The sequence below is a fragment of the Mizuhopecten yessoensis genome, unplaced genomic scaffold (assembly GCF_002113885.1).
Source record: "Mizuhopecten yessoensis strain PY_sf001 unplaced genomic scaffold, ASM211388v2 scaffold10921, whole genome shotgun sequence".
Classification (NCBI taxonomy): Eukaryota; Metazoa; Mollusca; class Bivalvia; order Pectinida; family Pectinidae; genus Mizuhopecten; species Mizuhopecten yessoensis.
In genome coordinates, this window is record NW_018408788.1 from 1690256 (window position 1) to 1707227 (window position 16972).

Consider the following 16972-nt stretch of genomic DNA (forward strand, 5'->3'; position numbering starts at 1 on the left):
AAATAAATTTTGAATTACAAGCATGCTGTGTACCTTCGACATGGTATTTCAGTGAGATAGCACTATAAAGTCCGCATCGGATCCGCGCTATCACAAAGAGGCATAACCACACAATATCCTGCCTCCTGAATACACATGCAAGCATGCATACACAACATACACTGGAGGTATGTTCCTAAATTTCCTTAGCTGTTGATAGGACGTTAAACAAAATAAAAGCAAACCAACAGCTGATTTTAAAAGAAATATCTTTTGTTTTTTGAACGCCTAACTGCTTTGTTTGAAATACGCTGTCAGAAATCAAGCTTATTTGCAATAGTGCAGCAAATCATCCCCCTTTACAAAGCCAAATCAATTCACATTTTAATTACGTTAAATACAAAATCTCCACTGCAATATATGCATGTAAAAGAAAGTAAAGGTAACATATTGCTACATTATTTGCAATAAAGTAACTTTATAACTACTTCAGTATACTTAGGTACGAGGTCTCTTTAATTCCTATATGTTTTTGGCTTAATCCCGTATTTGCCTTTGGGGAATATATCATTGATTGTGTATCTAGAACAAGGTATAAGATCCTGTCCTCGCCAGCAGTACAATCCAGTGTCTATGTTCCGGACAAAGGCAGCTAATATGCTAAACCCACTAGAAGGAATAATGAGAATATCGCAACTGACTAATGTATAGAAATCCAGCAACTGTTTCAGAAATCCTTCGCGTGGATCGTTTTTATGCGGCTGGTCAATATGCGTAATGCTTCCTGGTGTGTCGAGCATGTTTTGAGGGTAACGTTTCTTAGCTAACGCCTTTATACTGTCCGTGTCGGAAGCAACGAACAAATCGTACTCATCTTTGTTTAATGTGTCAAACAATCCCCACAAAATGTCCAAAGGTTGTTCAGGTCGTTTGTTGTCTCGTGGCATATTTGGATTAGTTCCATGACGTATATGGACACACGCTAATTTGTTTCGTTTACGCTGTGTTCGATATTGTTCGTTTAACGCACTTACAGGGGCAGGCGACAATTTAAATAAAACATCTAAAAAGTGTTTGTAAATATCCGCTTGGTGAAACTTCATCATCCATGGAATATCTTTTTCTATGTTTGGTCTTTTTCTGAAGTCACTTGTAAAGTCCCAGTTCATACGGAGAAAAATTACATCTTTACGAAAGTAGTTGTTGATGTCTTCTTTTCCAAACATATACTTTTCTATTTGTTTATAATTATTATTACGTAGTTTGTAATATGAACTTGTTTTATTCCAAAGAAAGGAGGGATTGTATTGCCAGTCAAAGAATGCTGGAACGACATAGTCACGAAGGAAACAAGGTTTGTCAAAGTTAATCAGAAAACGCCGTTTTGCAAGTATGGATATTACAAAGGTGGTCATAATACCGGCGATTCTATCGGACCAGCCGCCGCAATCACCTTCCCAGGCATTGGAACAGTCATACACGATATATCTCGTTCCTCGACTGTTATAACTGCTGTAATTTGTCGAAATCATAAAATCCTCAAGAAAAGATTTAAATGCAAAATCTTCCAGATTGTTGTTTGAGGTTTGAATAAATCCTCTGTTCTTACGATCATTGTTCAAGGTTGATGTCATCAATGAACCAGTGTGATAATACCGCAACACCAGCATCACAAGAAGCAGGACGATCAGGGTAATCACCAGAAACCGCAGAACGGGTCTCTAAAAATATACGTTGCATCATCTGTAATATTCTGTATTTAATCATGAACAATTTCTTATCCCCAAAGAATAATTGAAAATGTAGTTTAATTTACTATCATTACACATCAGTGATTAAAGCCGCATCTTGGCCCTATTTTAATGTCGAGGGAAATTAAATCTGTATTTACTAATAAATATCTATTGATTTCCATGTTTTCCCTTTATTCAACATTCGCTATAAATATTTTGAATTTAACATATATTTAAAAAAAGTATGTTCCGATCTTTTTGATACTTTTAAAACTTATAACAAAACATTTCCAAAGCTCCCCGTTCGGTTTACATGGATACATTCCAAAGTCATAGATTCCATTTAAAATTTTAAAAAGTTAAAAAAAACATGCGAATGTTAAGAGTGATAATTAAATAACCTTAAAAAAAAAATAATGTGATACTTACAATATCTTGTCTACGCCATGCCATCTTTCCTATAGGCTGATCAGATTAAACGACATTTGTTTTTATACACTTTGACACGTATACATAGTAAACATGATCAATTCATATTGTTCAAATTGAGGCGAATCAACAATAACATGTGTTCCCCAATAATACATGTCCTTTTCTGACCAGATGGCGGAAGAGGTCCGAGTTCTTCCAGTAACAAATTCATTGTACATTGTATACTTTTATTATTACATTTTAAACAGCCCATCAACACGGGAATGGTCATTATGGCTAATAAATGATCGCTAAAACACGTTTAAGGATACAAATCAATGATCAAACGTCAATTTAAATGTTACAGGCAGTTATCGTTAGTTATCCCAGCAAAAGAGAAAACCGCCGAGACGAGGTTGTCCTTGTCCGTCTCCGGGTCGATAATTCATACATTACCCATTCTTATTCAGTGAAAAGCGAAAACAAGCCTCAGTGCGAGGCATGCAACGAACAATTTACATTAAAACAGGCACGTCCTTAGATGACCTTGGCTGTTGATAGGACGTTAAAAAAAAATCAAACCGAAACATTAAAACACTTGCTATTAGACTGCATTAACCTTCAGCCAAAAAGGTAAACTTTGTATAATAATATAACAGATCTCAAATCTCTTTTCAAAACAGTAGATATCTCTACAATTCTAGCCTACCTAAAACTGAGTCTGTTCGGGAAAATATAACTAACAATAGCAACTTTTGTTTTTCGAGTTGACGTTTGTCTTTTACCTTTTAGTTCGTTTGATGTCAGTTCATTAACATGATTAATCTACATTTCATTGACTCTAATGACCAAAAGTGTTTGTGTTGATGTGCTGTTAAGAATCCAATAATAATAATTATTATATTTTGTTGGAACAGACCATGTAGCTTAAAATTGTAGAACATTTTTTACTGTAAATCGGTTATGGCATGCTATGCAATGAGATTGACCGTTTCTATAAATAGGTTCTGGTTATATTTTATTTAACGTCCTATTAACATTTATAGTCATTTAAGGACGTGTCTCAAAGGGTGAATTATACAATGCAAATGTCTGCAGGATGCGGTATGGAGGGGCATACGCCTCCTTGCGATTGGGTGGATCTGATGTTGACTTTAGTTTGTTCGACTTCCCCACTGAAATCCCATCCTAAAGACAACCAGGACAGAATTCCATCTAGCTACACTTTCCGGATAGCGGGGTAATCAATCGTTGTCGTTACCTAAAATGCTGGACGTTAAGCAGCGAATTAAACATACCACTCATTATTTTTGTATGTTCCGGTCAGAATCAACTGCCTTCTATACGCTTGTGGGAACGTGCAACACCAAGGCGAATCATTGTCAAACAAGACAATAAGAAACTGAAAGATCGTTAGGAAGTAGAGAGAAACACGATATCTGTCTCTCAGCAACACTCCTACCTTATTTGGTCCTATATGTATACCTCTGTTAAGAGGGGGGGGGGGGGGGGGGGCTGCTTCGCTCTTAATATGGTTTAAGAAAAATATTGCCAGGATTACCACTATTCCCCCTACCCCCTGCCTCAACAAAATAAGAGTTCGTTTTGCCCAAGAATGCTCTATCTTGGTGAATTAACAGATGTTTTATTTCACGGCGTTTAACGTTCTTGCAAAAACGAGGGTAATATGAAGACTGGTGCAGAAGTAGACACCACCGGTGGAAAAAGACAGGAAAGTTAAGAATAGAAAAAGATCTAGGTGTTGTAAAAATGACAGCAGATCAAATTAGGACTCTTTCGTGTCATCTTATTAGACGACACAGAAGGAGACTCCGAAAGAATGCAGGGGCATCAAATCAGTCGCCTGTTACGATATACGTGCAATAGGATATTTTTGGGATTCTCTAATGAAACCACGAAACATCAGAAAAAATAGATTTAGTAAAAACATTTCTGAGTGAATATTGTAGACACCTGGACTTTTATATTTTCAAAGAATTTGAACTTACTGACCTGGAAATATTAGCCAAATTGAAGTTGGAATAGCCAAATGTTGCTGGTAGTGTATTACATGGTTAGTCAGGGGTTATATTTCTATGTAATTTTCTATTGTCATTCCTACAGGTCAAGAAGAATTTGAAAAAAAATGCTTTTTCCCTTATTTGGCCTGGCCCCCTCTGCCCCCAAAGGGGTCAGACCCACCATTATATACAAAATTAATTTCCCTTCCCCATAGGATACTACTGTTCAAATTTGGTCAAAATACCTTAATGTCAATGGAAGAAGGAGGATATTATATCCCTATTGGGCCCCACCTCTCTGCCCCCAGAGAGGTCATTCCCGCCGTTTATAAAAAAAAAATGTTTCCTCTTTTCCCAAGGGTGCTTCATACCATATTTGGACAAAATCCTACCATATTTCCTATTTTATACAAAATTGAGTGCCTTTGGCCCAAAGATGTTCCAGACTAAATAAGAATAAAATCCCTTCATGCCCATGATAGAAGAAGGATTTTAAAGGTTTTACCTCTATTTCCCATTAGGCCCTGTCCCTATACCACAGGGGGCCACATCAACCGTTTATACAAATTTGAGTGCCCTTGTCCCAAAGATGCTAAAGAATAAAATCCCTTAATGACTATGGTATGATAAGTATTTAAAAGTTTTACCTCTTCTCCCCCTATAAGGCCCTGTCACTCTGCCCCTAGGGGGGCCACACCAACCGTTTATACAAAATTGAGTCCCTTTAGCTCAAGGATGCTCCAGACCAAACTGGGATGAAATCCATTAATCCCTATCGTTGAAGGATTTTCAAGGCTTTATCTCTATTACCCCTTTTGGGCCCCGTTCCTCTGCCCATTGGGAGGGGGGGGGGGGGTCACACCCACGGTTTATACAAAATTGAGCCCCCTTGGCCCCAGGATGCTCCAGGCTTTAATTAGGAAAATGCCTTAATCCTTACGGTAGAAGAAGGATGTTAAGAGTTTTACCTCTATATTCCTTAAACGGCCCCGCTCTTTCGCCCCCAGGGGGCCACACCAACTGTTTATACAAAATTAAAAGCCATTGGCCCACGGATGCTCCAGACCAAATTTGTTCAGGACTAGTAGTGTTTTAAAGGAAAAGTTGACGGACGGGGACGACGGACGCTGCACCATGGCATAAGCTCACTTCACTTGCCCTTCGGGTAGGTGAGCTAAAAACTGTTATTCTGAAACTGACTTTCGTCACAATTCAATACACGCAAATTGATGTATGGTACCAATCATATGCTCTTTTATATACATTAAACCTGCGCCTTCCAAGCTTTAATCTGATATCGATCAGTAATGAACCACAACATGAAAAGGTGAAATGGGCATAAAGTAATATTTAACGATACATTACCTGGTGTAAAGGTAAAGCAGCTGTTCCCAAGCCTATTTATTGATAACTATCCAATATCAACAGCTGATCGAGTATGAATCATAATACAAAAACAAATCAATCATAATATTTTGACATTTGGTTTATGAAAATAACAAATCAACAAGAGTCTCGAATTTTATGACGTTAAATGTTCTCACCACAGGTGATATCATATGAAGACGGAAATTTCTAGGGCAACTCCTCCCACGAGAAAAAGTAGGAAAAGTGAAAAAGTATAAAGATAATGTTAAAATTGGGGCAACAGATCATTTTTTTTGCCGAAGGGCAATTGAACTTATCCGTGGTGCGTCGTCCGTCCGTCGTCAACTGTTTACTACAAACAACTTCTTCTCACTAACCAAAAGTCCTAGGAGGAGGATATTTGGCAAGTATCATGCTAGAATGACGGGCTCCAAGTTTGTTAAAATGAATGACATTGACTTACATATTCAAGGTCGGAGGGGTCAAATATGTTTAAAAACTTTAAACAACTTCTTCTGAGGTAATGATATTTGGCTAGAAAGGCTACCAAGTTTGTTTAAATGAATGAACTTCTCCCGTTTTCAATGTCACAGAGGTCAAATATTTCCAAAAAAATATTAACAACTTCTTAATAACCAAGCGGCCTAGGGTGAAGACATTTTACCAGTTACATGCTGGATTTGGTTTAGTTTGGTTTAGCATTGTTTAACGTCCTAGCAACTGCTATGTTCATTTAAGGACGACCTCCCCTGTGTGTGTTGATTTTGCATTAAACCTGACACGATTTTATCTTAATTATTCAGTAATAATTATGTAACTTAACTTTCATAAGTATCTAGCTCTGTATCTAGCTGTTTTGACTTCCGTCCCTGACATGCTTGTTCTGATATGTCTTTATCTTTTCTTTTTTCTCATTTCTGTTCTATTATCAGCTTCTTTTTGTTTCCTTTTATCATTCCTTCTTCCTTATATCAATACAGTGTGATATTAAATGAAATAATACCTATCCATATGTAGTCTTTAGTGATACATAATTATTTTTGCATAATTTGTATGGTATGAGTGGTGATATGAAAGATGAATGGTGACAAATATGTTATTATGTGATCTGAATGAATTACTGATCCATCATTAGTGTCACTGTATTGTAAAAACTCTTTTGAAAATAAAATATTAAAATAAGGCTGGTCTTCCTTACGCAAAACCAAGCCATGTGTGATGTAGGTAAGGCCTATGCACAGTCGCTAGAGGACAATTTCCTCTCCGCGGTCTTATCTACTTGTTGCACATGAACCCACATTAGGTTGAATTGCAAATAACTTGCTGTTTGATTCTAAAGACCATTTGTTTTGCAAATTCGTTTTAGAAGGTTTAAAATCAGAAAAGGGCAGTTTAATATCTTTTGGTTGTTAGTTAAGGGCTGCTCATTTCCGTTTATTCCGACATGACCTTATCCAAATCAAGATCAGGTGGCAAAGCAATACAATTCTGTTAATACGGAGGGCGATGTTTTGTATGATAATGTTGTTCAAATTCCGATTTTTAATACTTTGTAATATTGACAAAGAGTCGGAACAACCTATTGTTTTGTTGATTTTATTATTTTCAATTTCAACAAAAGCCAGACCAACGGTAGTAGTGTCATATGTAAAAATGGATGCTTTCGATGGTAATCGGCAGGTAAAAGATACGTTGACAAACAACACATGCTCCTGCAATCTTTTTCTTCGAATTTAGAGCCGTCCGTTTATGTAAGGTTAACTAGTTTTGCTTCATAGACCAATATTTCAGAAAAAGGTCAAACTTTGATTTATCATGGCCTTTCATGCATGTTATCAAACCAGATGAGACCAGAGTTGCATTGTGCTGACAACCCTTTAACAATAACAGAGAAGTAACTCGCACAAAAATCATCAAATCATAAATATCTCCCTATTATGTGTTTATAGAATAGGAGGCAGTAAATGATAGTCCAAATTTTCAGACACCTATGTAGTAGTTATTAGTATATGTAAACGAATAACACTTCAAAGTCAAGGGGAGACTTGAACTAGCTTATATATCATGGTTATTTCTGTGTACATCTACTCCATATCTTTTCTTAAAATCAATATTCAAGTAAGAATTGTGTGCCTAATTGATACTTTTTAGTTCACCTTTCCTTAAAGGAAATGTGAGCTTTTTCCATTCACTTGGCGTCCGTCGTCATCGTCGTCCATCCGGTGTAAACTATTTCAAAGATCTTCTCCTCTAACACTTTTGTTTGTTTGTTTGTTTGATTTTGTTTAACGTCCTATTAACAGCTAAGGTCATTTAAGGACGGCCTCCCCTGTGTGCAAGATGCATGCGTGTAGTGTATGTGTGTGTATTTTGGGAGGCTGCGATATGTTCGTGTTTGTCTCCTTGTGATAGCGCGAAACTGATGCCGACTTTATAGTGCTACCTCACTGAAACATACTGCCGAAGACACCCAGCAGGACGCCCCACCCGGTCACATTATACTGACAACGGGCGAACCAGTCGTCCCACTCCTAATTTGCTGAGCGTTAAGCAGGAGTAGAAACTACCATTTTTAAAGACTTTGGTATGTCTCGGCCAGGGGACAGAACCCAAAGCCTTCCTCACAGGGGCGAACGCTCAACAAATGGCCAAAAGTGAGGCATTGTCAAGGGAGACATTAGGAAGAAGAAAGTTATTTAGAAAGGAGAGAAGAGATAAGGTCCCAAATTTAGTCGCCTCTTACGATCATGCAATTGGGGGCAGCAGGTACAATTCTTACGCCCTACCTGCAGGGTTTCCTCTAACACTACTGAACCAATTTCAACCAAACTTAAGCTGAATGATACCTAGGTTATTTAGTATAAAGTTTGTGTTTTATTTTCTGTTTAGAATATAGGGGTAAAAGGCAGTTTTTGGCTTATATCTCAAAAACTCAAGCATTTAGAGTAAATCTGACATGGTTAAACGTGTTCAATAGGTCAAGATCTACCTGCCACGTAATGTTCAGACGAACCTGACAAAGCATTTTTTGGGTTATTGCTCCTATAGTGATAATATTAAGGAAATTTGACAGTTTTTGGTTGTTATCTTTAATATTATCATAGAGATAAACTGTAAACACTAAAACTATTCAGCAAAGTAAGATCTACAAATAAGTCAATGCGACCAAAATTGTCAATTGATCCCTTCAGGAGTTATTGCCCTTTAAAGACGATTTTTACACAATTTGTTCATCATGTTTGTTCACTTTCAAAAATCTTTTTCTCTGAAACTACTGAGTTAATGTCGGCCAAACTTCCGCTGAATGATCCTTAGGGTATGTTGTATTAAGTTTGTGTTTTATTTATTTTCTTGTACTTCAAAAAACATGGCTGCCATGGCTAAAACTAGAACATAGGGGTAAAATGGGTTGTAGGCTTATATATATCGACAAAACTAAAGGAGGTTAAAGTGTTTATCAGGTGCAGTTCTACCTGCCAGGAAATTTTCAGACAAAGCGGACAACTGTTTTTTGGGATAATGCTCCTGAATTGTAAATTTTAAGGAAATTGTCAGTGTTTGGTCATGTTTGTTAACTTTTAAAAAGCTTCTCCTCTGAAACTACTGGATCAATTTTAGCCATACTTGGGCTGAATGATCCTCATGCTATCTTGTATAAAGTTTTTGTTAATGTACATTCAAAAGCAAACATATTATTGATGAAAGATTTACGCAATTAATTACAGGTGAGCGATTCAGGCTCTTGAAAGCCTCTTGTTTATTATTAAATTCCATGAAACATTTTTGGCAGAATTGTGCTGACAAGCCACATGAACAGACAGACAAGGTGATTCTTATATTTCCCACTTATATTTGGTAAAAAGAATTACCAATGAAATTGTAAAGTGGTAAAATACCCCAGCATTTTAAAGTGTTAGTATATATCTTTATACCCCCGTCTTTTTAAAGCGGAAGTTTGTAGTGATGGGGAGTCTGTCTGAATTTCAGTGCAAATTACATTACTTCTCTTGCCAGTTGTTTCATTGATCTTAGGTATAGCCAACCATAGACTACCACAATGGTAGCATCCTGCATTATCACTGCGCAAGTATACTGTGCTAATCCTTGGTAGCTGAAACTTCATTGTACTCAAAGTGTGCTCTAACAGGGAAGCTACTGCAATCCAATCTTGTTTAACTCCATCCATTGTATGTGTATATGTTCTTTGCTGCAAGTAAAATAACAGGATTCATGATTAAATGATAATAAAAAAATTACTGAAAAGATGATTTTATAAGAGAGGCCCCTAGGAGCTTGTAATCTCTCACCGATATTAATGAATAAATAATTTACAGTTTAAAGCAGCAGTTACATTTTATTCGGCAACAAACATCTATATTGTTGTGTGGGACAGTGGTGTTGTACTGTATCATTTATCAGATATTTTTGAAAAAATAAGCAATGGTCATTGGTGGTTGCCATGTTTGATTGGTACTGGGGTCATCAACCATCAATCAGATTGTATATAACATACATGTATGCATCAGTTTCTCAAAATTTTGTAGCAATTGGCCCTTTCAATTATTATTTTTTAACCTATAATTGTTACATTTAGTCTTGGATGGAGAGTTGTCTAATTGGCAATCACACCACTTCATCTTATTTTTATAAAGATATTTTTTGAAAAAAACACAAGTAAGGTCTTTGAAATTCAATTGACTATGCATTTTGAATATTCGTCTTTATAGATACACACGTAAACATGCCAGTTAGTTCCTTTTTGGCCAAACCCGTCGCTCTGTTTCTAACGAAAGGCTAAAGGAAGGAATTGTATTGCCCAGTCCATGATTATGAGATATTCTCCATCTTTCAATTTCTCCAATATTAGGATCCTGGCTAGATCTTGGTTAACAGCTCTGACAATATGACTCTTCCATTCAAGAATCTTAGCCTCAGCTACATCTGTACTGGCCAGCATATCATTTCTAACTTCATCTGGTATGTCTGTAAAAATAATGTCAACTAGATATATTGTGCCTTTGATAATTTAGATATTTTAAAAAAACTTTTTTTTTTTATAATAACTTGTGTTTTATAAACCTTTTCGTTGTTTTCCAGAAAGTATCATATATTTTCTGAACCAAAGAAAACTTAACGATCATGCCTATAATTTAAGTAATCTAATGCCATGCAAAACTTAACATAATAATATAAAATTTGATAAAAACGCGATTTTCTATGGACTTCTGCTCTGAAACAGATTTATATATCCCTAAAAGAGAGAATGGAAATGGGGAATGTGTCGGAGAGGCAACAACCCGACAAAAAAGCACAAAACAGCCCCTGCTCCGTTAACTTGGCTTTAAATCGTATTGTAGTTCATTATTTTATGACACTAACGATGCGCTGGCAGAATCAGTTAACTGGTATTTGCAACCATTACATCATTGCTATTGGTTGATGCTGGCAATAAAAATACAATATTATTTTAAAGTTGTCCAATAAAAATCAACATAACAAACACTAGTACATGAGAATTTGTCATATATGGACTTTGAATGCTCAAAAAAAGTAGGGAGTTTTGGTTGATTAATATCCTCTTTTTAGGTCACCTGAGCTTTATCTCAAGTGACCTATTGCTGTCCGTCGTCGTCCGTTAACATTTTACATTTTCAACTTAAGCTGAAATACTAGCAAAGGGATTTCATTAATATTTCATGGGAAGGTTACTGACATCTCCCTAACCAAGTGTTGTTATTTTTCGAGTCGATCAGAAATCCAATATGGCCGCCATTTTGAAAAACTATTTCAAATTTGAAGTCAAGTTCTGCTGTGCCAATTGAACTGAACTTTGTATGAATGATCGACTCATTGTCCTGACAAAGTGTTGTTATTTTCCGGGTTAATCAGAAATCCAATATGGCCGACACGGCCGCCATTTTGAAAAAAAATATTTCAAACTAAAAACAAGTTCTAATAGGCCGATTGAACTAAAACTTTGTAGGAATGGTCGACTCATAATCCTGACAAGGTGTTTTTATTTTTCGGGTCGATCAGAAATCAAATATTGCCGCCATGGCCGCCATTTTGAAAAAATATTTCAAACTTAAAGTCAAGTTCTACTGTACTGATTGAACTGAAACTTTGTAATAATGATCGACTCATGGTCCTGACAAAGTGGTGTTAGTTTTCGGGTCGATCAGAAATCCAATATGGCCGACACGACCGCCATTTTGAAAAACTATTTCAAACTTAAAGTCAAGTTCTACTGTGCCTATTGAACTGAAACTTTGTAATAATGATCGACTCATGGTCCTGACAAAGTGTTGATATTTTTCGAGTCGAACAGAAATCCAATATGGCCGACACGGCCGCCATTTTGAAAAACTATTTCAAACTTAAAGTCAAGTTCTACTGTGCCTATTGAACTGAAACTTTGTAATAATGATCGACTCATGGTCCTGACAAAGTGTTGTTATTTTCCGGGTTAATCAGAAATCCAATATGGCCGACACGGCCACCATTTTGAAAAAAATTATTTCAAACTTAATGTCAAGTTCTGCTGTGCCAATTGAACTGAACTTTGTAGGAATGATCGACTAATGGTCCTGACAAAGTGTTGTTATTTTTGGGGTCGATCAGAAATCAAATATTGCCGCCACGGCCGCCATTTTGAAAAATTATTTCAAACTTAAAGTCAAGTTCTACTGTGCCGATTGAACTGAAACTTTGTAATAATGATCGACTCATGGTCCTGACAAAATGTTGTTATTTTTCGAGTCGATCAGAAATCCAATATGGCCGACACGGCCGCCATTTTGAAAAACTATTTCAAACTTAAAGTCAAGTTCTACTGGGCCGATTGAACTAAAACTTTGTAGGAATGGTCGACTCATAATCCTGACAAGGTGTTTTTATTTTTCGGGTCGATCAGAAATCCAATATGGCCGATACGACCGCCATTTTGAAAAACTATTTCAAACTTGAAGTCAAGTTCTGCTGTGCCAATTGAACTGAACTTTGTAGGAATGATCGACTTATGGTCCTGACAAAGTGTTGTTATTTTTCGGGTCGATCAGAAATCAAATATTGCCGCCACGGCCGCCATTTTGAAAAAATATTTCAAGCTTAAAGTCAAGTTCTCCTGTGCCGATTGAACTGAAACTTTGTAATAATGATCGACTCATGGTCCTGACAAAGTGTTGTTATTTTTCGAGTCGAACAGAAATCAAATATTGCCGACACGGCCGCCATTTTGAAAATATATTTCAAGCTTAAAGTCAAGTTCTACTGTGCCGATTGAACTGAAACTTTGTAATAATGATCGACTGATGGTCCTGACAAAGTGTTGATATTTTTCGAGTCGATCAGAAATCCAATATGGCCGACACGGCCGCCATTTTGAAAAACTATTTCAAACTTGAAGTCAAGTTCTCCTGGGCCGATTGAACTGAAACTTTGTATGAATGATCGACTCATGGTCCTGACAAAGAGTTGTTATTTTCCGGGTTAATCAGAAATCCAGTATGGCCGACACGGCCGCCATTTTGAAAAAAAACTATTTCAAACTAAAAACAAGTTCTAATCGACTCATTGTCCTGACAAAGTGTTGTTATTTTCCGGGTTAATCAGAAATCCAATATGGCCGACACGGCCGCCATTTTGAAAAAAAACTATTTCAAACTAAAAACAAGTTCTAATAGGCCGATTTAACTGAAACTCGGTCTAGAAATGATCAGCTCATGGTTAAGTTAACGTTATGCTCAACTATTTTGTACTCAAATTGGTACATATTTTAACAACAAAAATAAATACTGTAGGACTCAGGTGACCGTTTAGGGTCATGGGCCTCTTGTTATATTTAACAGTGATGTGCACTTAATGCATGAACTGAGAAAAGTGTATCAATTCAAATCAAATTATAAAATAAACAGTGAGCTAAATTTGATAAGGTTTTGACAAAAAAATTGACAAGATTGAAAAAATACCTAATTCAGAAAGACGTCTTTTGATGGTGGAGACTGCTTGTGGAAGTAAATCACATCTCTTACAAATGATTTGTGAGAAATGTGATTTACTCCCACAAGCATGCTGATGGGCGGCACAGTGTTAAGTGTTGGTCTGTTGAATCACTCCAAGAATAATTAATACAGTGATCTGGACATTTATCAAATTTCCGGAGATGTGCTTTAAAGTCTGTCTTCATGTAAATTTTACTGGCATTTAAACTGTCCTTGCAGTCACGCAACTCTACTTGAACTTCCTCATCAACAACATAGTTCCCCATTTCCTTAACTGTTGTTAACAATGTCTCATATGATGCACCTCCAATATAATATAAAATCATACATAGAAAATCATCAGCTGACAGCATGATTTTTCTCATGAATTTTCCCAGAAATTGTTTTGTTTGGTTTCATATGATTTAAGTTTGATTGTAGTAACCTTTTGTGCCAAAATCGATCAAATGCCTAATGTCGCAAAATACAAACCTTCATTCTTTCGCTTCATCCATATTGCTAATTATGGTGAGGTATATAGAGAGAAGTTGGTTTACTGTTGAATCACCTGGTTTCAAGCCTGATTGGTCCCTGGAATCTATAAATATTTGAACAAATGTTTAGTCACCCTTGGGGGAACCCCAGCGGGGACTATTAATTCAGTGTCAGTCCCAGATTTAGAGTCCCTGTAGGTAGGGCGTAAGAATTGTACCTGCTGGGGCGGCCCCCATTGCATGATCGTAAGTAATTCCTGTAGGAATTCTATTTAAATCAGAGATGTATAACGATTGAGTTTCTTCACAGCTCCTATATAGAGATGTATGAAATGGAGGACGGTAAGTGTCCAAAGTACTCATGTGGTTTATGATGATTGAACATTGATATCGCCAACGAAACTTGTAAATCCCGCTATCATATCCAACTAAAAAGACTGATTAAATGGCATTGCACATCACCGCAATAGTCCTTAATTCCAACGTACCCAAAATCTCTCTTCGAAACGTCCGCCATTGCTGTTTACAACACTGCGCATGCGCAGAGGAGCAGCAAAAGTGTACTGCTTTTAGTCCAGAGGCCACCAAAAGGGAAATAAGTAAATCGTTCTGTTTGTTACAGAGAAAGTTTAAAATAGTCAAAAACGAAACAAACACTAAATACGCGAAAGTGTTTTTAATGTTATTAATATAGTTGGGATTCAGTTATTCAGTTGGAATAAAAAGTAAATGTTTATAATGATGTATATTTTGGGATCAAACTTAATTTTTATGGATTTTTTAATCAATTACTCTCTTTCAAACAGTTCACTAAAGCATCCGGAGGTACTTTTCTGTCAGCTATTAGTCACTTCCTTTGTGATTGTTTATATTTTGGTTTGTATTTCGTCATCGTTTTATATACGATGAAAAACGAATAGCAAAATCATCTCTTAATTACCATTTGAATGTGATAAAAAAAATCAGGAACAGGTATCGATTCACTTCTCCATATTTACGGGAAATGAAAATTAATTTTAACGCTCAGCAAATTAGGAGTGGGACGACTGGTTCGCCCGTTGTCAGTATAATGTGACCGGGTGGGGCGTCCTGCTGGGTGTCTTCGGCAGTATGTTTCAGTGAGGTAGCACTATAAAGTCGGCATCAGTTCCGCGCTATCACAAGAAGACAAACATGAACATATCGCAGCCTCCCAAAATACACACACATACACTACACGCATGCATCATCTTGCACACAGGGGAGGCCGTCCTTAAATGACCTTAGCTGTTAATAGGACGTTAAACAAAATCAAACAAACAAACAAATATTACTCTCTATGGCATATCTGATATCTGAAATATAATCAAATATGATACAAAACCAATCATATGTACTTGGAAAATTGATCCAAGACACTTCAACCTTCATGTACAGCACATTTTGATTAATATCTTAAGGTCATTTGCCTCATGTTTGGAATGACAATGATTTTCAGTGCACATCAAATTAAGAATGTATGTGTTAAATCCGAGCCTATATACAGGTAGGTAGATTGTACATAAAAATCTATAAAATTGTCTTTGTTTTCCAAGTTATTTATGTATTCACTAGTCTTTAGTCGGTATCATTTTTACACTTTATTAATGAGAATGAGACTTGCAAATGTTTGTGTCATTTATTGCAAAGGAAAACTTGTTGGACACAATTGCAGGAAGGCAGTTTAAAGCTTTTCCAAAATGTCAGTACCAAGCTTGTTTTGGATTTAACGTACTAGCAACATTCAGGGTCATGAGGTTGGGGGTTGGCATTCATGGGCAATATGAATGTCAACTGAAAGCAGTTCAATGCTTAAATTTTACTTTTGATAGCAAGGAGCTAGAGTTGTGGTGAGCGAGGCGAAGGTTAAAAAAGAATGCCTGATATGATAACAATAACAAATTTTAAAACAAGTTAATATTATTAGTCAATTCTGAGGCAATCTGAATTGATACTTCGCATTGCAGTTAATAAAACAATGTAAAGAGAATTGCAAGGCAATCCATAGTCCCCCACCGGTAATGATTTCCATATTTTAATAAACAGTATACTATTTTCAGGATGTACCTACTTTTCAAAACATAGGTCACAGTAAAGTCATAGTGACCTAGGCTACTTCTTGCACTCGCCATCCCAAGATGTCGTCCCTACAGGGAGGGCGTAAGAACTGCACCTGCCGCCCCCATTGCATGATCGTAAGAGGCGACTAAATTTGGGATCTTATCTTTTCTCCTTTTTCTAAACAGCTTTCTTTCACTCCAAGGGAGGGGGCGTCCTTGGATGATCATAGCTGTTGATAGGACGTTAGACAATATACTTCGGCAGTATTTTTCAGTGAGGTAGCACTATAAAGTCGGCACCAGTTCCGAGCTATCACAAGGAGACAAACACGAACATAGCGCAGCCTCCCAAAACACGCACGCATACACTACACGCAAGCATCTTGTTTGTACAAAGGGAAGGCCGTCCTTAAATGACCATTGCTGTTAAAAGGACGTTAAAAATACTAAACCAAACCAAACTAAACCAAACGTTTACCCCCAGGGTATCTTAATGTGAGAGAAAACGGGTATACCCAGAGAAAACCAACATTGTCGGCAGTTGAACGCAAACCTTTTCATGTGCGATCAGGGATTCACCCCGCGGTCTATGGTGAAAGGCGATTGTGCTATCCACTCCGCCGCCTGCCCATAATGCACTTTTCAAATCAGATATAACACCAAAACTAAAGTTTTGCTAGTTTCCCCTTCAGCATTTTTACCTACGTAGGTACGTAGGTAAGGAAATAGTGATATGTTGGCAAGCATATACATTGCACTTAATATTGAGTCAATTTGGGGGAAAATTCATACTAAACAAGTAAGGGAAGAAAACGATAGAAAATGTTGAGTCAGGGTATTTCTTTTCAGGGTGTTTGCAAAATGCATATTTAAAAACCTAAATATGTCTTCATATGGATTATTGGAACA

At 36.8% G+C, this 16972-nt stretch overlaps 1 protein-coding gene and 1 pseudogene across 1 annotated transcript; both read right to left on the minus strand.

The window, feature by feature from the left end:
* Positions 1-418: 418 nt before the first annotated feature.
* LOC110463691 lies at positions 419-1511 on the minus strand. Its single transcript, XM_021518489.1, has one exon. It carries the CDS (start codon positions 1509-1511, stop codon positions 495-497), a length of 1017 nt encoding a protein of 338 aa, XP_021374164.1. The 3' UTR covers positions 419-494.
* Positions 1512-1590: 79 nt separating this feature from the next.
* Positions 1591-13778, minus strand: LOC110463692 (annotated as a pseudogene).
* Between the last annotated feature and the right edge of the window lie 3194 nt (positions 13779-16972).

Excerpts from the sequence above, each read along its gene's own strand:
- LOC110463691 (XM_021518489.1), bottom strand. The coding sequence starts at position 1,511 with ATGATTTCGACAAATTACAGCAGTTATAACAGTCGAGGAACGAGATAT.